The 21,316-nt window shown below is 47.5% G+C and overlaps 2 protein-coding genes across 2 annotated transcripts; both read left to right on the forward strand.

Moving 5' to 3' along the window:
* Positions 1-8,922: 8,922 nt before the first annotated feature.
* LOC123452086 (methyl-CpG-binding domain-containing protein 10-like) lies at positions 8,923-14,513 on the forward strand. Its single transcript, XM_045128666.1, has 3 exons — positions 8,923-9,181; positions 12,715-12,856; positions 12,966-14,513. Exons 1-3 carry the CDS (start codon positions 9,065-9,067, stop codon positions 14,153-14,155), a joined length of 1,449 nt encoding a protein of 482 aa, XP_044984601.1. The 5' UTR covers positions 8,923-9,064; the 3' UTR covers positions 14,156-14,513.
* Positions 14,514-20,031: 5,518 nt separating this feature from the next.
* LOC123398180 (uncharacterized protein At5g39865-like) lies at positions 20,032-21,316 on the forward strand. Its single transcript, XM_045092674.1, has one exon. The coding sequence runs from the start codon at positions 20,121-20,123 to the stop codon at positions 21,075-21,077; it is 957 nt and encodes a 318-aa protein (XP_044948609.1). The 5' UTR covers positions 20,032-20,120; the 3' UTR covers positions 21,078-21,316.

Genomic DNA, 21,316 nt, shown 5'->3' on the forward strand with positions numbered 1-21,316 from the left:
AACATTACTTGGAGCTATATTTTTATTCACCACATGATATGTGTTTTTTGCTTGGAGCGTCTTGTATCGTAGGAGTCTTTTCCTTTTGTTGTGTCACAATCATCCTTGCTGCACACCTTTTTGATAGAGAGAGACATGCACTCATCGTGATTTTTGCTAGAATGCTCATAGTGCTTCACTTATATCCTTTGAGCTAGATACTTTTGCTCTAGTGCTTCACTTATATCTTTTGAGCTAGATACTTTTGCTCTAGTGCTTCACTTATATCTTTTAGAGCACGGCGGTGCGTGATTTGGTAGTTGGCTTATGCTATGAAAGTAGTCCCAAAAGTGATAGATACCCAAAGAGGATGCAAAAACCTCCATCTTCATGTGCATTGAGTAGAAAGAGAAGTTTTGATTCCTCTCAAATAGTTTTAAGACATGGATTTTATAATATTAAGAGTTGTGTTAGTAGGGTGTTGTGAATCTAGAAATACTTGTGTTGAAGTTAGTGATTCCCGTAGTATGCACGTATGGTGAACCGCTATGTTAGGAAGTCGGAGCATAATTGATCTATTGATTGTCATCCTTTGTGTTGAGGTCGGGATCGCGTGATGGTTTACACCTACCAACCCTTCCCCTCGGAGTATGCGTTTAGCACTTTGTTTTGATTACTAATATTTTTTTTGCAACAAGTATGTGAGTTCTTCATGACTAATGTTAGCCCATGGTATAGATGCACCTTCACCTTCCACCATTGCTAGCCTCTCTAGTGCCGCGCAATTCTCGTCGGTGCACAAACCCACCAAATTCCTTCCTCAAAACAGCCACCATATGTACCTACTATGGCATTTTCATAGCCACTCTGAGATATATTGCCATGCAACTCCCACCGTTCTGTCTCATGACTTGTTTCGTCACTCTCATATTGCCATTGCATGATCGTAAGATAGCTAGCGAGATGTTTCAACGTCATACGCCATGCTAGATCGTTGCACATCCCGGTACAATGCCGGAGGCATTTCCTATGGAGTCATCATCATTGTGATCTTTGAGCTGTGAGTAAATAAAAGTGTGACGATCATCATTATTAGAGCATTGTCCCATGTGAGGAAATAAATAAAAAAGAGGCCAAAGAGCCCCCAAAAAATAGAAAAAAAGAGGCCTAAGAGCCCAAATAAAAAAAAGAGAAAAAGAGAGAAGGGACAATGCTACTATCTTTTTTCCACGCTTGTGCTTCATGATAGCACCATGTTGTTCATGATTGAGAGCTTCTTGCTTTGTCACTACCATATGCAAGTGGGAATCTTCATTATATAACTTGGCTTGTATATTCCAATGATGGGCTTCCTTAAAATTCTCTTATGCATGATTTCATATCCTTGTAATTCTCTTCGAGTTGTGGGTTTTGTCTGGCCAACTAGATCTATGATTCTTGCAATGGGAGAAGTGCTTGGTTTTGGGTTCATACCGTGCGGTGACCTCACCCAGTGACAGAAGGGGTAGCGAGGCACGCATCATGTTGTTGCCATCAAGGGTAAAAAGATGGGGTTTTCATCATTGGTTTGAGATTATCCCTCTACATCATGTCATCTTGCTTAAGGCGTTACTCTGTTCGTCATGAACTCAATACACTAGATGCATGCTGGATAGCGGTCGATGTGTGGAGTAATAGTAGTAGATGCAGAAAGTATCGGTCTACTTGTCTCGGACGTGATGCCTATATGTATGATCATTGCCTTAGATATCGTCATGACTTTGCGCGGTTCTATCAATTGCTCGACAGTAATTTGTTCACCCACCGTGATATTTGCTATTTTGAGAGAAGCCTCTAGTGAACACTATGGCCCCGAGGGTCTACTCCACACCATATTTTCAGCCTTACAATTTTTACTTCGTTGCACTTTCCGCCTTCATATCTCACTTTGCAAACAATCTTGAAGGGATTGAAAACCCTTTGAAGCGTTGGGTGCAAGCTTGTTTGTGTTTGCGCAGGTACTATGGACTTGATGAGGCCCTCCTTCTGGATCGATACCTTGGTTCTCAAACTGAGGGAAATACTTATTGCTCCTGTGCTACATCACCCTTTCCTCTTCAAGGGAAAAACCGACGCAAACCAGAGAAGTAACAAGAAGAATTCCTAGCGTCAAGGAAGCACTTTTGTTGCCGCAGCAGCACTGCCAGGCGCGTGGTTCGGCGCATATCTGCGCTGATCCGAGGCGGCGGTCAGACAAACAGGAGTTTCAGGTGACTCCGGATCCGCCTCGTGCTCCGCGCCAGCTTCGTCCTCTTCTCCTGCATGCAATATAGGCTCGTTTTCTCCAAAGTTTTGATCATTTTCTCCACCATTTTATGCACCATTTGCTGCTGTAGGATCCTGCACACACGGAGACACATTCCTGCTAGTAGGATCATATCAGTTGGATTAGTACAATTGTCGCCCCCATGATCAGAATTTTGGAGATGTGGTGGAAGGAGAAGGATTGCTTGTTTGAGAAGTGCTCTAGCATTGGGATGAAGGGATTCAAAAGGAAATATTGACTCATCAAAAACAACATCACGAGAGATATAAACCCTACCAGTGGAAACATCTAGGCATTTGACTCCTTTATGAATAGGACTATATCCAAGAAACACACATTTCTTTGAACGAAAGGCAAGTTTGCGTGTGTTATATGGCCGAAGGTTGGGCCAACAGGCACAACCAAATACACGCAGTGACTTATAGTCTGGAGAAATGCCAAAGAGGCGAGTGATGGGAGTTTCAAAGTTGATGACTTTGCTAGGTAGCAAATTGATGAGGTAGGTGGCAGTTAAGAAGGCTTCATCCCAGAATTTTAGTGGCATGGATGAATTTGCTAGTAGAGCTAGCCCTACTTCAACAACATGGCGATGCTTCCTTTCAGCGGAGCCATTCTGTTGATGTGCATGAGGACATGCAACATGATGTGAAACATCAAGTTCTTGAAAAAAGAGATTGAGTTTTCTGTATTCACCTCCCCAATCTGTTTGCATGGTAATGATTTTGGTGTTTAGTTTGCGCTCAACAAGATTTTGGAAGTTCTTAAAAACTTGAAATACTTCGGATCGTTTCTTAAGGAGGTAGGTCCATGTAAATTTGCTAAAGTCGTCAATGAAACTAACATAGTATGAGTGTCTGCCAACAGAGGTGCGGGCTGGCCCCCACGCATCTGAAAACACAAGTTGCAAAGGTGCAGTGGAAATACTGGTAGATATGGGGTATGGCAACTGATGACTTTTAGCTTGTTGACATGGATCACAAACAGACTCAATACTAGACTCGTGAGAGTATGGAAGCTTATTCCTGCTAAGAACAAATTTAACAATAACTGACGAAGGATGACCTAGTCTACTGTGCCACTTTGATGAGGAAGGCTTGACAGCAACAAAAGCCTGCTTATTGGATGGTATCGATGAAGATATAAGCGGGTAGAGACCTCCCACGCATTTGCCCCTAAGAAGTATTCTCCTCGTGTCCAAGTCCTTTACCAAAAAGAAATATGGATAGAATTCAATGAGAACACGATTATCAAGGGTAAATCTATGAACAGAAAGGAGGTTCTTTGATGTTGTGGGCACATATAGAACTTTTTTAAGATGTAGGTTTTTCATGTTTTTTTAACAATTGAACTACCAACGTGAGTAATTTCCATACCAGAACCACTTGCAGTGTGCACTTGGTCATGTCCACGATATTTGTCTCTGATCGTGAGCTTGTCAAGCTCCCCTGTAATATGGTTAGTGGCACCGGAGTCGGCATACCAATTTGTGTCGACGACGTAGGAGTCGGTGATGATGTTTGCCTCCTTTTCTTCATCCTCATCTTCCTCATAGTGATCCCAACACTCACGGGCACCCCCGCGGTGATGCTTGAGACATATTTGGCACTCGGGGTAATCCCGGTGTGGTGGGCGTTGCTGTTGTTGTTGTTGGGGACGACCACCTCTCCTGTTGTCGCTGCTTGGAGAAGGGGAGGAGGGTGAGTGTCTCCCTCGACCGCGGCCTCTGCTGCCGCACCCGCGGCCTCTGCCATGAGATTGGCCACGCCCCCTGTACACCATGTTTGCGGACGTGTTGTAGCCAGCTTCTGGTCCGTCGCCTAGCATCTCCACCCGCTGATCAAAGGCGGAGATCTCGGCAAAGAGTTCATCGACGGTGATGGAGGTTTTGACGGCGCCAATCGCCGCCACGACCGGATCATAGTCCCGATCAAGACCAGCAAGGACATAGTCCACCATCTCGGGATCAGAGACGGGCCGGCCTGCAGCAGCAAGTTCATCCCCCAGATTCTTCATCCGGGCGATGTAGGAGGTGCTCGACATGGAGCCCTTCTTGGTGGTGGTGATAGCAATTCTCAAATTCATGATTCGAGATTGGGACTGTGAAGCAAACATAGTGGTGATAGCAGTCCATAGATCAAAGGTATTTTCTTTACTCACAACCTGGGCAAAGATTTCCTTTGACAGAGAGTTAAGGAGATGGCTGAGGACTTGTTGATCTCTGGACAACCATGTCACATAAAGGGGATTAGGCACCATGAACGTCGTCTTGTCCGCCTGCTGCTGCTCCACCGTATTCGTGGGCGCTGCATCGGTTCCATCCAGGAGGCGGGTGACCTGCGCTCCTCGTAGGCCTGGCATCACTTGGGCCTTCCATAGGAGAAAGTTCCCCTTGGTAAGCTTCTCGGCAGGCGGCCCTCCAAGGTTGAGGGCGACGAGAGCCGAGGAAGACATGGCGATCTGGTTTTGGTGATCGATGGAATTTGTTTCTGGCTAGATAGATGGGAAGAGGATGGATCTGTATACCATGTGAGATGGAAGCGTTCCTACTCTTCATAGAGAGCCACGTGTGTATATATTAATCGATGGCGGGAAGAGCCCCTTGCCGTGGCGTACAAGAAATACCCGATCGATAGGATTCAGGTTCGGTAGAGATAGATGCAGGAGGAGGAGAAGATAAGTAGTTGAGATTACAATATATCTCTAAGTCTAACATGCATATAAGGTAGGTAGTTTTGCTATGTTTTGTACATATAGAATCTCATGATTCATAACAACGTACATATGAAAAATATGAGCTAGCCAACAAGCGATGACAACAATCAAGAAAAAATGATAGTAAAATCCTTAGTACAACTAGAATATATTTGTGATGGTATATGAATCGTATTGTTAAGTTAGCTCGGGGACTATAATTGACCCTTTATATGCAGGTGGGGTGAGAGAGCTAAAGTGAGAAACAACAATAAACTCAGTATATTTTTTAGGTGAACTTTTATTGCTCGAAGTAACAAATAGGCAATACTCGAGCATAACTACCACAAGGCTAAAGAGACATAACATACAACATCTAAGCCATGGCTCTAGAATGTCTAAAGAAAATCTTTGGATGTTCATCTCATCACGTTGACAAAGTAGGTTTGGGATGAATTCAGGATGTACACGCCACCAGGCTTATCCATTCGGTAAGCAAAGTAGTGCAAAGCCCGTACGATCCATTACATACGATGCAAGTCATAATTCCGAGACACCGGAGTTTACATATTGTTTAACTATTAAATATGCCATCACTATTTTATCTCCCCTAATAATAAAGCGCGGAGTGCTTCTGCCGTCCGTCGGCGATTTTGCAAAAAAGCCCTTAATGTTTTGTGTATTCAACCCGCAACACCGATTTAAGTGAAGAAAAACGTTTCAGTTTTACACAAACCCCCTCCTCCCCAGTTCACCGCCGCGTCTCCTCTTATCCATTCCGGCCTCCGCAACCGTTGCTCACTGCCATCTCCGGCGTGGCACCGACGAGCGCCACCGCCGGGCCAGGCGCCGATGGAGATGCCCCGTAGCCCCCGAACCCTATGCCCTCCACCTCCCAAGCCGCGTCCTCTTCTGCCCTCGAGCCCCGCGCAGCCGCCGTTTCTCGCTGCCGTCTCCGGCGTCCCTGATGCAACGTCTCCCGTCGCCACGAGCGGCCGGTCTTCCTCTCCAGCTACCCTCCAGCAGCGCCGCCATCGTCGTGTTCTTCCCGTCCCCACCCGCCCCCATATCCTCACCCCCACCATCCTTCACCCTTGAGGGCTGCAGATCCAGCGGCGGGGCTCCCAATCCAATTGGGAGCAGGACGATGACGGCGAGCACACGAAGGGCACGGGAGGCACGCTTCCCGGGTGAGAGCAGGAGCAGGAGGTGGGTGGATCTGGCGAATCCGAAGGCGCCGCGCCGACGAGCAACTTCTTGCTGATGCCACTACTGTCGATACACATGGGTCATCGTCAATTCCTCATCACTACTGCCCTTGATGATGTCGTGGCTGATTGGTGTTTGACGAGGGAAAAAGGAAGGCTGAGAGGTAATAAACTGGTAAGGATCAAACAGGCAAATGGAGTCCTAATTTTCTGTTGGAAATTCACATGATATAGTTCTATGTTTGAGCCTTCAAGAGGCTGCGTATGCCCCAAGATTTGAGGTGTGAGAGCGTGACTTCATTTTTTGTGCAGTTACAGTTAATCAGTACTGGATAAATGAAATTTTGTTATGTAGATTGGTAAGCCTAATTTAGTTAAAAATTTCTTATTTATGGGTTATAATATCTTACTCCAAAAACAGATTTGTAGATGTTTAATAGATTTTCTGAGTGATATAAGATTAGAAGCGTGGATGTTTGTCGATTTTCAGAGGGAAATAAGCCAACAGAATACACATAAATACATGGCTGCTTTGGGAAATTTTGGATGTTACCCATGCTTATGCATGATAGTAGTTGTCGCGAAGCTCATCTTATCAATCCATCATGAATCACCCCAGCACTACAAATTGTCTATTTAGTTCATCACGAAGGCCAGTATCACGGGGATAATGTAGGTAAATCAAAGCTCAATGATGAACCCTTGATACCTCCTCCAGGTTATGTTAGGACAAGAAAACAATCCAAGGGGCACCAAACCATTTATGCTCAGCTACAGATTTTTGGTTTTTGCATAATTAAGATGACAAGATTGCACACATACGATAGTAGCTAATTTTAATCCCATTACAATGTTATAGATAACTTCGGGTCATTGCTCCCTGTTTTTACACCAGCAAGTGGCACATGTTGAACTAACCTGTCACCTTTCGCCAGGCTGACAAAGTTGAGCATTTTTTCCATTTTGTCGAGGGGTCTGCATATGGTATAAGCTTGCGTTCATCATCTGCTCAGACACCGTCAAGGCTCTGAAGATAACATGGCAGCCACCAACTTGTGGTTGCTGAGCGTGCGCTCCTTCTTACAGTTCCATGGCGACCACGACAAGATGACGGTGGTGGTCTCAGCTTTTAGGATGGAGGCCTTCTACTGCATTTTCTCATGAACGAACTGACCAACGCAACATTCCTAGCTGCAATTTATTTGTCGTAGAAGCTAAAAGTATATGATCTAAATTCATATTATAGAGTGTATGTATGAGAACTGATTTAGAGGATGTTGGTCATTTGCGTCCTGAAGCTTTTTGCTGTATGGTTTCTAGGAAGAGAACGCTACATGAGTCAGTAATAATACAACTAAACTTTGATATGGTTGGCTTGATAATGTATGCATTCTACTATGCTCATTTCCTTTGTAGCTATACACTTTTTTAGAATACTGTACAATTTTATCTATAGCTCATTTCTTAGGAATGATATTAAAATGATGATATCTTATTGAAGGGCATTTGAATCAAAATCAAGCGATGATGTGTGAACATAATGTGGTCATCATCATTGAAGATTATGTTTTGTTTTCTCCGTTGCAACGCACGGATCGTTTTGCTAGTATAATAATAAAAGATATAGCACTCGAGCCATCACTTACGATAATGTTGTACATTCATAAATTATTATAGAAGTATTTTCAATACCGTTTCCAGACGTCTATCCTCCTCGTCTCCACGATACAATCCAGTTGGTTATGCTCGACAAGAGCTCGGCAAGGCGGATGGTTCAGAACCGCACGCCCAATTTGACGCAAGTAACCAAAGCTCAAGTCTATCCAGTGGAGACCGACACACTACAGTTGTTAGACTTGGATTGTTTCTGTTTGGGCTACAACTTTTACGGCTACAACCGCGACAACTCGGGCTGGAAGCAGCAACAGTAATTGCTAGAGATGGACGGAGACATGGCAAATTGGAGCTGAGGCGTAGTCGTTTGTGGTCGAAAAAATGGCAGCCGTGGCTTCCTCGTCGAATGTAGGGATTATCCATTTCACCGGCTACGAAGGTCTCTTCTTCGTCACCGTGCACAGAAATAAACCATCCTTTTTGCGTGCCAGTGTTACGCGAGTAAACATAAACATGTTGTCGTTGCTTGTTCCTTGGAAAGAAAAGGCAAGTCTGGCCTCTGCATCCACGTTGCCCTCGCTAATCCCGTTCGACACGTGGCAGAGCACGTGCCAGCCCCAGGCCCAGCCCCGGATAGGAACTCTCACAGTCACACCTACTACCTCCGGTTCAAAACTCCACCATCCAGATCACGCCACGTCGCCATCGCTGACGAGCACGCCGCGCAGCAAAAGACTGACCCGACGTGGCACAACCAGCACGCCCCGCTGACACGGCCGGCCCCATACCCGCGTCCCCACACGTCATGGACGCGACCGCCCCGCCGCTCAGTGCACGCGGGCGCGCACCGCCTAACAGCGGGCTAGAATCGTCCAGAAGGCGGCACGGCCCCCCCGCGCCGTCTGCGCCCCGCAGTCGGCCGCGGACCGTCCGTGCGCCCGGTCCATGCTCGGCCCGCGCGACCCCGCGCCAACGTCTCCCTCAGGCGCGCGTAGACCGCGCGCAGGCAGGCACGCGGGCCGGTCACGCCGTCCGCGTGGCGTAGCGCGCAGGAGGCCACGGCAGGACGGGCCACCAGGGGGAGAACCGTTATCTTTACCGTGCCCCCGCTCCCTCCCCACAAATCCCAAATCGCAGGCAGAGCGAGAGGAACTCAAATCCAGAGCCCCCTCTCCAACCCTCCCCACCCCTCGCGGATCCACACTCCTCCCTTGCGGCGGCGGCGAGAGCGGGAACCCAAAACTCGAAACAGCCCCGAGCGGCGAGCATGGCCAGCGGCGGCGACCACGAGGCGGCGGCGGCGGGCGAGCAGACGCCGCTCAAGAAGGCGGGCGAGGGGGAGCAGGGCGAGGAGCTCCTGGCCCCCTCCGGCTGGACCAAGAAGGTAGCGCGCTTTCCCCGCCTGCTCCAGCTCCCCTAATCCCGCGCCGGGTTTCTAGAGCCTTCCGAGCTCGGATTCGAGGGTTCCTGGCTTCGATGCGTGCGGGAAATCTGGCCCCGTGCGTTCCGGGTCGCGTTCTAGGGTTTCGGACCTAAGTCGAGCTGGGATCCCCCACTGCTCGCGTGGCCGCGCCTGTTGACTTTTTTCTCCGCGGAGTTCCAGCTCGGGTTGCTGCATCCTAAGCTTAGCTAGGGTTCGTAGTCCCTTGGCCTGCGGTTGCTAGTATTTTGCGATTCGTCTAGCTAGGGTTCGTCCGTTTACGATCTGTTTATTTAGCTAGCGACGTTTCCAGGTCAGGGTTTGTACTTCCTTGGCCTCTGGTTTTTAGTATTGTTGCGATTCGTTTAGCTAGGGTTTGTAGTTCACGGTCTGTTTAGCTAGCAATGGATGTACGGCTTTGATGTGACCCTCGCAGGATTTGGGATACTGGGTCTATGTGCGGTTAATTTAGGGTTCATAAGCCCTATTGGCAACGGTTTAGGGTTCCGAGTTTATTATAGCTATGTTTAGGTTATATTGCATTCTTTTGGTACATGGTGAAGAGGGAACGTTCAGCATTACTGAAGCTGTATGAATTGTGTGATGTTTGAGCTTTTGATTCATGGTCATTTCTACCAGTACCTTTGTTTGAACGAGCTAACAGCAGCCTTTAGCGGGTCACCATGTTTCTGGTATAGCTTGTGAAATATCCTCCCACAGACACTTGCAAGTGAACGAGTCTGCTCAAGTATCCTGGAAGCAGCCAGACAGTCACTAGCAAATAACAACTAGGTTTAACATGCCATTTCTAGGATTTGTTTTACCTGGACAGGGTTGTCCACTTCTTATGCCACATAAGATTCCCTTAATCCGCATCGGATTCGGAAATCTGCATCCATGTCCGAGTTAAATTTGCCATGTCCTACCTAAATCGAGTTGGATTTGGATACTCGTATACATGTCCAAGTCGGATTTGGACACTCGTATACGTGTCCCAAGTGCTAAGCAGCCAGTTTTTGTCCTATTGTGGTTCTGTTTGCTGATTTGTTTGTGGTGCAGGTCTCATGATTTTAATTTATACTATGTATAGCTTGGTCTGCTTCACCAAATTAGTGTTCGTGTAGTAAGGTTGGGTTCAGGGTTTGTGTTGTACTCCCTCCGTCCCAAAATAAGTGACTCAACATTGTACTAACTTTAGTAACTTTGTGCTAAAGTTAGTACAAAGTTGAGTCACTTGTTTTGGGACGGAGGGAGTATATAGTAAGATGCTTTTTATTAAAGTGTCCCGATGATGAAATTGTTTTGTTATTCAAACTATACCATATATACATGTTGTTTCTCTATACTGATATCCAAGTTTTTTTTCTTAAGTTTCTTCATTGTTTACTCTTCTGGTATAAGGTCACATACACTGTCAAATTGGCTTCTCTTTATACAATAGACAAATATATTATGCATTGTATAATGCCAGCTGCCCAGCTACAAGAGGAGCTCATTGTATAATCAGTTCATCAAGGCAAGGGTATTGCTCATCTGTACCTGTGTCATTTTCCAACTGAAAGATTCTATCAGATGTTGAATATTACTTTTCTCAGTTAATTAGGTTTTGTCTTGATTCTTAATTTCCCACCGACAAACTAGGCTAGTCTATCAGCCAACATGCTTGAGTCGTGTGATTTTTCTTAGGAAAAAGCAGCTCGTTAGAATCCTAAAATTGAAGATTTAGCTAGACGAACAACCAGGCTAACTATAAGACATAAGACAACATTGCAAACACCTAAAATTATGCTTAATAACGTGTTGTTACGTCTGTCTTTGATCATTAAATCATCTGAGGGTGGAAAACTAAATTCTAAAAGCTACTATCGTGCCATCCAAGGTTGGCTGGCCAGTTTTTCATTCTAATCCAGGCATGTGAGAAAGGGCACCACATACTGACAATTCTGTGAGGATGTGGTTGAAGCCTTGGACGTAGATGGTAGATGAGAAAGTACCTTGTATATCATGGACGCCGTGTTACGAATGTGGGGCGGGATTCTCTGTTTGCGACTAACAGTCTCCATAAAACCTACCCCTTTGTTTTTTTCCAAGTGAAATCCGGTTCTGTGTTATCCAGCTAAGTTTCTATCTTTGTGAGTCTGCTGAGCTGGTTTTCCCTGTTTGGTAAGCGCTAGTGTGATTGAACTGATGATTGCATCATACATTCGTACTATGTATTTTTTTGCCCTGTTTGCAGCATTCTTGAATTTATGTTCGTTACTCTTCACTGCTGTTATATTCTCTTGAGATCTGGCTTCTCAACATATCCTATCGATATACTTGCTAAGTTACTATCTTGTCTTTGCTAAATATATAATTGAATATTGTATAGAGCTTGTGGACCCTGGCTAAACTATTATATTCAATAGTATTACGTAGCCAGGCTCGTGCATGCTTTAAATTATATGTTCTCCTCCTCTTTTTTTATTTTAAAGTCACTCAAGTTGTGTCCAAAACTTCGGTCTTGGATGAACTTATGGCATAAGTATCATGTACAATTTGTAGGCTTAGTAAAATTCATGTTTTCTTTAATAATATTATGATAGAATGGTAAACTGCTGTGTTGGCATAATCTATTGTGGGTTTGTTGTTGTTTCTCCACGTGTATTCAAAGCAGATCAGCATGTCTGTTGATATCATTTTGTAGCATGTGTTGGTCATGAAATAAACATCTTTTGGTGGCTTGTTTAATTGCATTTATTTACTTTGTTGATTCTCAAATTATGGTGGCAGCCAGTTAAGCACATACTGGAGAATGCTTGAGGGATGGTACCTCTCTGGGACCCAGACACTGAAGACTTGGTTGGACTATCTTAATACTAATGGAAATCCATGTTATAGAACATAGTGTATTACTGTTGTAGTGAAGCATTTACCTGGTAGTTTGGCTACTAGACCATGTTTTTAGTTCTAGGCAGAACTAGTTAGGGTTGACATATGGTGTAACTAACTTCATTACTGATTACCGACATGGGTATGTATACATTCTCAAATTCATTCCCACATGAACAACATATATCTGAATAATCACGTTTGTTTTGGTTGCGCCATTGGGTACAATGTGCAATTGATGGGCTAGGGAGAGATGCACTCACTAAAGTGTGTTGAGTCTCCTGGCTGGTCTTCATCTGGTGCTCCTCTGCTCCAGTTGCTTTCGTCCTAAGTTCTTGGTTTGTCTGGTTCTGTTCCCTTTTTGGTGATGACAGTTTTTATCTGTTTTTTGTTCAGGGCAAATGTTTGATTCTTTAGAATTGTGATTGAAAGTACCTTAGTTTACTTATTATTTTCTGACAGTGTTTTAGTTGGAATATTCCTTCACACTTGAATATGCATTGCCAGTACATGTATGAACAAATTGACAGATGCCATGTGGGATTGAAATTTATTTATTTTAGGTTTCTGTAGCATTTTTCCATGATGGTGCTGAAATAATATCTTTGCTTCCTGTGCAATTGCAGCTTAATACCACTCGGGGTGGGAAGTTCGAGGTTGTATTTATTACACCAACTGGTGAGCAGGTCAAGAGCAAGAAAGCTCTAACCACATACCTAAAAGCACACCCTGGAGGCCCTGCGCTTTCAGAGTTCGTCTGGGCAACTGGTACATGCCTTGTCTCGCCATTCCTTGATTATTTTATTTATGATTTTACATAGGTAGGACTATCATTATCCAATCAAAGCATTTCCTATACTGAAAGATCCATAAGCAGGCAATACTCCCAGACGGTCCTCGCGTCTAAGTGCAAAGCCTAAGGCTGAGAGCCCGGAAGACCCGAAACCCTCACGCCGAAGTGGAAAGTCTAAGGCTACTGAGAGCCCGGAAGATGAGAAGCCTGCCAAACGGGGAAAGTCATCAAGCTCTAACAAAGGCAAAAGGGGAAAACAGGAGGATGCAGAGGACGCAGAAGCTGAAAGTGGAGATCATGCTGATGCTGAAGAAGCCAAAGGCACTGAAGTGGAGATGGAAGATGCTGAAGAAGCCAAAGTCACTGACCTGGACCTGGAGATGAAAGAAGCTGAGAACGCTCAGGAAGAGAAGAAAGAGGAAGAGGCTGGCAGTTCGGTTGGAGAGAAGAAAGAGGCTGACACTGTTGGTCAGGAAGAGAAGAAAGAGGCTGACACTGTTGCTCAGGAAGAGAATAAAGAGGCCGGCACTGTTGTTCAGGAAGAGAAGAAAGAGGCCGGCACTGTTGTTCAAGAAGAGAAGAAAGAGGCCGACACTGTTGTTCAAGAAGAGAAGAAAGAGGCCGACACTGTTGTTCAAGAAGACAAGAAAGAGGCTGACACTGTTGCTCAAGAAGAGAAGAAAGATGCCCCTATTGCTGATGCCCCAGAGAAAACTGATGAAGATGAGGGCAAGGCGGCTGAATCTGATGTAGCTCCCGAGGAGGTTGAGATGCCTGACCCTGTATCAGAGAACAAGGAAAACGAGAAGCCAGCTGAATTTGAAGAAGTCCCCGTGGAGTTTGAGATGTCTGACCTTGTATCAGAGAACAAGGAAAACGAGAAGCCAGCTGAATCCGAAGAAGTCCCTGTGGAGTTTGAGATGTCTGACCCTGTATTAGAGCATGTGGAAGATGAAAAGCCAGCTGAATATGAAGTAGCTGCTGTGGAGGGCGAGAAAAGTGAAAACGGCCTGGCAGTCGAATCCATAGTGCCACCTCCAGCATCTTCAGAGGAGAAGAAAGAAGAGGCAGATAGCACCATCAATCCAGCGACCCCTCCTCCAGCGGAGGTGAAGTCAGATGCTCCAGCGGCAGAGGCAACAAAAGCCACCGAGAATCCAGCAGACAACGCTGCTCACAAGGATGACCAGGGTAACGCCGAAGAACAATCCACCGCGAACGCCGACAACAACGGACAGATCCATCCGGGTGCTTCCACCGTGAAATGCACCTGAGGGTAGGTTGCCTGGACGACAGGCGAGGCGAGGCGAAACGGGGAACAAACTTGGTCTCTGTGTGCTTAGGATGGGATCCCGCATTTGCTTTGAGGACTGTAAGCGTGTTTAACCCGACAGCGCCCGTAATTGTAGGCTTCTCTTCTCCGCATACTTCACAGCTTGTTGTCTTACGAGGTGCTGCAGGGCGGCAGGCTGGCTTATGTCGCCTTGGTCATTATTATCATTTGTAACTTGTTAGAGTGCACATTAATCTCAGGAGGACACAGACATAATACTTATGCTACTGTTGTTGTAACCTGACCTTTATGTCCTTTGCATTGTGTTGTTATTCAGAAATAAGCCATTTTGGCTTGAACATGGGGTTGGCTTTCTAGCTGCGGTAGAGTTACAGTTAATCTCTTGGAGATGTTCAATTATCGTAGTACATCGTTGTTTTGTGGCATACAGTAACTGGTTTTTTGCCCAGTGACACAACAAAGGAGTAATTAGTCATTGAAATGCTTATATAGTCTAGTCTTAGTTCTCACCTCATTCTGTGTTTTTTTCCGGTTGCGCCGCATGTTGGGAGGGAGGAGAGACATATGAGGCCTTGCTTAGCTCGAATGCTAAATTTTATTAACGTTTGCAATTTGTTGAATTTTGTTTGTGTTAGGGCCTGTTTGGAATGATAATCTGGATTATGAAGATAGATTATATAGTCTGGTTTATAAAAATAATCTAGGTGGACATGTTTGTAGATCAGATTATATAAACTGTAATCCAGGTTTTACATTGCATAATGACCTGTCTGTCCTTTGTTTTTTTTAAGAGGAGGGTGGCGGTGACAGAAATATAATTATCTTCAACTTTACAAGGGTAATGAGTCATTAGCAATTTATAATCTAATTTTAGCTTGGGTAGAGTAGATTATGAGTTTTTAATAATCTGTTCATCTAGTTTTTATAATTTACACCATAATCTATCATGTTTGGAGACATAATAGATTATAAAAACTGAAATATATAATCTGAATGGTTTCAAACAGGGCCTTAGTAGTGGTAGAGTATTGAATTTTTGGTGTGTGTTGGTAGTGCTACAGAGGACTAGCGCATGAGGTCGGGGTAGATTGTCTATGTGCAATGGTGAATTGGTGGTTGTGTGTATACACAATGATGATTACAACTTAAGGCCTAGTGGCGGGGGCAGCTGTTGGGCTAGTAGTAGGGGCTTCCTCCTTGACAACACGACATCATAGCATTTGACGGTGGCACACAAGACATAACCCTTGCAGTCGCATTGACACTCTCCCTGACCTTGCAACACCCACTCTATCATGTGCAAACTTATGCCCCTTCTTAATAGCAAATACAACGATGACCTTGCAACACCCGCTCTATCATGTGCAAACTTATGCCCCTTCTAAATAGCAAATACAACGATGTCGGCCTCCTCGTGTGTGTAGCAATGGCGGCTATGCAACATTGTTATGGTTGCGTCACCTCTTTGATTTGAAACATTGACATAGTTGGAGGGAGGATGCAAAACATAAACATAGTTGAACGGAGGATGCATCAGGCGATGACCGATGTCAATTGTCTTCATTCCTCAACGTTTGTTGTGGTGCTCATCATTGGATCATCTCCTTTAGTCTTGACGGACGAGATGAAACGAGGCAAAAGGAGAAGAGAGAGTGTGATGAAGAGATGAGGTAGAGGAGGGCGGCATGTGGGCTCCACATGAGGGGCACATGGCGTACAAAGAAGGCGGTTGTTGACGGAGATGATGAAACAAGCCGGGTGAAACAAAACGTTTTCCAAAACTTCTCCAGTCTCTATTGGTGGCAATTAAAAACTCTATTGGTGACCCCTTTTTTTGTATTTTCTCTGTTTTTAAATATTTGTTGTTGGAGAAAAATAGAATAGAATTAGGCTAATTTTTTTCAACAAGAAGTATCATGGTACAAAGTGATTAGAAGCCACGGTGAATTCGGGCCGGTTAGAGCATCTCCAACAGCTGCACTTCGCGCCGTGCCCAAAAATGTGTTTGCCGCGCGCGCTTCGGCTGGTTTAGCGCGGGGATAGGCGCTGGCTCCAACAACCGCGCTATAATGCAGCGCGCGCGCCGCTCCAGCAACGCCCAAAAATGCAGCGCGCGCAGCACGCACAGACCACATGTACATTTCAGAAAATAGGAGCAAAAATGATCAAACAAACAAAATAAATTAACAATAAATAGTCATTACAACTCAAACAGATAGTTTATTGTTCAGTACAACAAATAATGCAATAAACAACCAATAGTTCATGAATAATACAATAAAAATATGCAATAAATACAACCAAATCATGCTCTTTGTCGTCCATGCCATGATCACCAATTTTCAATCAGATCCTTCTGAAGATCATTCAAAGATCCAGGCATTTCAAAGATATTATCCAAAGATCCATGCATTCTAAAGAATGCATGCCAAATCCAAGTCTCCTGATCGGCCACCGCTTCAAGGATTATAGTGGAATCTTTTTTTTGGCTGTGGAATTTCCCATGCCATGTCTTTAGACAATTCTTTCAACTTCAATGCATGCAATCTATTGAGCCAACCATGTCAGGAAAGCCGCGAGCCTTGTTCATCACCAATAGCCTTGCGACGTCTTCAGCAGTGGGAGATCTCAAATACTCCTCGCTAAACACTTGCACAATTCTCACTGTAAAGCGCTTGACACACATGATGGCTTGGCTCTCACCCATGGCCAAGTAATCATCAACTAGATTAACCGGGATACCGTATGCCAACATACGCAATGCGGCTATCACCTTCAGAAAGGTGCTATGCCCGAGCTCTCCGGCGGCATTTCTCCTTTGCTGAAAAAACCGGTCATGGCTCGCTAGTTTCTCTGCAATGCGCTTGAACAAGTCTGTGCTTATCTTAAACCGGCGACGAAAATACGACTCCGGGTATGTGGGATTCTTCACGGAATAGTTCTTCATCAATCTGTTATGGGCATCAATCCTATCTCTCCAAAAAATTTCCCGGCCCATAATCGAACCACCGTGCTTCGTTTTTTACTGATATGCATAGCTATGATCATTGCAAGATCCTCCTCCTCTTTCATATCAAATTCTTCTTTGGAAGAATCATACGACGAACTCATCTACAATGTTCAATACTATACTATAAAAACTATAATTCAAAACATGCACAAAATTCATAAGTTTGGAGCAATACATATCTTGTAGGCGTTTTGTCGAACACCTTGCAGGCGCGGCGCGGCAGCGAGTGCTGTTCCTCGGGCGTCGGAGGCGCGCGAGGGCCGGCGGGACTAGGAGGGGGTGGGGCGGAAGCTGTTGGAATTATGCCCTAGAGGCAATAATAAATGTATAATTATTATTATAATTCCTGTATCAAGATAATAGTTTATTCTCCATGCTATAATTGTATTGAATGAAGACTCATTTACATGTGTGGATTCATAGACAAAACACCGTCCCTAGCATGCCTCTAGTTGGCTAGCCAGTTGATCGATGATAGTCAGTGTCTTCTGATTATGAACAAGGTGTTGTTGCTTGATAACTGGATCACGTCATTGGGAGAATCACGTGATGGACTAGACCCAAACTAATAGACGTAGCATGTTGATCGTGTCATTTTGTTGCTACTGTTTTCTGCGTGTCAAGTATTTATTTCTATGATCATGAGATCATATAACTCACTGACACCGGAGGAATGCCTTGTGTGTATCAAACGTCGCAACGTAACTGGGTGACTATAAAGATGCTCTATAGGTATCTCCGAAGGTGTTAGTTGAGTTAGTATGGATCAAGACTGGGATTTGTCACTCCGTATGACGGAGAGGTATCTCGGGGCCCACTCGGTAATACAACATCACACACAAGCCTTGCAAGCAATGCAAATTAGTGTAAGTTGCGGGATCTTGTATTACGGAACGAGTAAAGAGACTTGCCGGTAAACGAGATTGAAATAGGTATGCGGATACTGACGATCGAATCTCGGGCAAGTAACATACCGAAGGACAAAGGGAATGACATACGGGATTATACAAATCCTTGGCACTGAGGTTCAAACGATAAGATCTTCGTAGAATATGTAGGATCCAATATGGGCATCCAGGTCCCGCTATTGGATATTGACCGAGGAGTCTCTCGGGTCATGTCTACATAGTTCTCGAACCCGCAGGGTCTGCACACTTAAGGTTCGACGTTGTTTTATGCGTATTTGAGTTATATGGTTGGTTACCGAATGTTGTTTGGAGTCCCGGATGAGATCACGGACGTCGCGAGGGTTTCCGGAATGGTCCGGAAACGAAGATTGATATATAGGATGACCTCATTTGATTACCGGAAGGTTTTCGGAGTTACCGGGAATGTACCGGGAATGACGAATGGGTTCCGGGAGTTCACCGGAGGGGGGCAACCCACTCCGGTGAAGCCCATAGGCATTTGGGGGGGTCACACCAGCCCTTAGTGGGCTGGTGGGACAGCCCACCAATCCCCTATGCGCCAAGAGAGAAAAATCAAAGGAAAGAAAAAAAGAGAGGAAGAAGTGGGAAGGGGGAAGGACTCCCTCCCACCAAACCAAGTAGGACTCGGTTTGGGGGGAGAGTCCTCCCCCCTGGCTCGGCCGACCCCTTGGGGATCCCTTGGACCCCAAGGCAAGGTCCCCCTCCCTCCTCCTATATATATGGGGCTTTTAGGGCAGATATGAGACGACTTTCTCACGGCTGTCCGACCACATACCTCCATAGTTTTTCCTCTAGATCGCGTTTCTGCGGAGCTCGGGCGGAGCCCTGCTGAGACGAGATCATCGCCAACCTCCGGAGCGCCGTCACGCTGCCGGAGAACTCTTCTACCTCTCCGTCTCTCTTGCTGGATCAAGAAGGCCGAGATCATCGTCGAGCTGTACGTGTGCTGAACGCGGAGGTGCCGTCCGTTCGGTACTAGATCGTGGGACTGATCGCGGGATTGTTCGCGGGGCGGATCGAGGGACGTGAGGACGTTCCATTACATCAACCGCGTTCTCTAACGCTTCTGCTGTACGATCTACAAGGGTACGTAGATCACTCACCCCCTCTCGTAGATGGACATCACCATGATAAGTCTTCGTGCGCGTAGGAAAATTTTTGTTTCCCATGCGACGTTCCCCAACAGAAGCGCGGCGGCGCGGGGAGGCCGGGGAAGCGCCTGAACGGTCGCCGGGGGCGTGGGCGGAGGCCGCAGCGTAGACAAACCGGGGAAGCGCCTGAGTGGTCGCCGACGGGCGCGGGGTAGGCCGGAGAGAGCGGAGAGAGCCTGAACGGTCGCCGGGGGCGCGAGCGGCGGCGGCGCGGCCAGAAGGGGTGGTAGTGGGGAGCGAGCGCGCGAGAGTGGAGGAGCGAGCGCGGGAGAGAGAAGGAGCGAGCGCGGGAGAGCCGCGCGCGCGGGAGCTGGCGTAGCAAATAAGGGGCGCGCGAATGCGTTTCGGCCAGCGTGCTGAACTAAAAATGCCGCGCGCGTCGTTTTTGCGCCGTCCGCTGGAGCTGCCCGTCGTGTTGCACACGCGTTAAAACTGTCTTTTTACGACGCGGCGCTATTGGAGATGCTATCAGCTCTTGCATTCCCCACCTTTCGGGCCACTTATTAAAGTTTTGTCTCGCTCGCCCTTTATTTTCAATTGCTGCGTCTGCGGGTTGTTGCTCCGGTAGCCGTTGCTCCTCCCCTCGGCTGCTCTCCTCCGCCAGCCGATGCTTTATAAACTACAACCCACATTTCCCCTGCGCTTTTCTAGCCGTTGCGCAACCTCTTTGCCATCTTGGCGTTTGCGCCTGCATTTTTAATTACTCTCAGCCTTCAGCAGAAGCATCCTAAGCAGGCAGCAGCAATCAGTGCCCCCACCCCACAGCCACACTGAATCAACAAGCCGATCCATCGCATTGCAGCCCGCGCCGCCGCCGCCGCCGCGCAGTGAGAGAGGGGGTGAGAGAGAGAGAGGATGAGAGGCCTCAGATCGCGGATCCTCCGGACCCTGCAGTCCTTCCCCAACGCCGCCACCGCCGCGCAGTCCAACGCCCTCCTCCCGCCCCCCGACGCCGCCGCGCCCGCGCCGGCCGATAGCGACTGCCGGGGCGGCGGCGACGACGATGGCGACAAGGAGAACGTCTCGCCGGAGGCCAACCCGCGGAAGGCCAAGAAGATGAAGGTGAGCTCCGGCCGCGAGGATGGCTCTCTGGAGGAGTCCGGCGGGTGCTACCGCCGGCCGGAGCTCGAGTCGCCGAGCCTCTTCGACCCGGACCTCCTCGCCGCCTTCCGCGGCGTCGTCGACGCCTACACCCAGGCGCTCGAGAAGACCCAGCGCCGGGACGCCGACGCCGACGACGACATCGCCGCCGCGCTGGACGCCGGCGGCCGCGACGAGGACCCCCTGGCCGGGCTCGAGAGCCGGTGCCCGCCCGGCGGGGAGCGCGCCGTGGTGCTCTACACCACGTCGCTGCGCGGGGTGCGCAAGACGTTCGAGGACTGCGCCACCGTGCGACGCCTGCTCGACGGGCTCCGCGTCGCCTTCCTGGAGCGCGACGTGTCCATGCACGCGCCCTACCGGGACGAGCTCCGCGCGCTGCTGCCGAGGCCGGGACCGGGCGACGGCGCCGGCGCCAGCATGCCCCTGCCGCCGCGGCTGTTCGTGGACGGGCGCTACGTCGGCGGCGCGGACGAGGTTGTGGCGCTGCACGAGCAGTCGCGGCTCCGGCCGATGCTCCGGCGCGCCACGCGCCGGGGCGCAGGCGACGTGGCCTGCGCGGTGTGCGGCGGCGCCTGGTTCGTCGTGTGCGGCGGGTGCAGCGGCCGTCATTGGCTCTATGACGACGGCTTAGCCGCCGCCGTCGCCGCCAGCCGCGTGCCGTGCCCAGGATGCAACGAGAACGGGCTCGTGCCGTGCCCCCTGTGCAGCTGAGCTGAGGTGATCCCATGCCCTGCCCCGACAGACATGTAAATCTTTTTGTGTATTACCTGGGAGAGAGGCCGCTCTGCGGCGAAATTCTTTGTGATTGTTTCATAAGTACGTGCTGTATAATTTGCCATGGGCCGCTTCTTAATGGAGTTGGTTGCATCAAGCTGAACGATCAGTGACTCTAAAACCCAATTTGCAGCACTAGTGCTGCTGAGTTGAATCCCGAGGGTTGGTTTTTGTCA

This window comes from Hordeum vulgare, chromosome 5H (assembly GCF_904849725.1).
Source record: "Hordeum vulgare subsp. vulgare chromosome 5H, MorexV3_pseudomolecules_assembly, whole genome shotgun sequence".
Lineage (NCBI taxonomy): Eukaryota > Viridiplantae > Streptophyta > Magnoliopsida > Poales > Poaceae > Hordeum > Hordeum vulgare.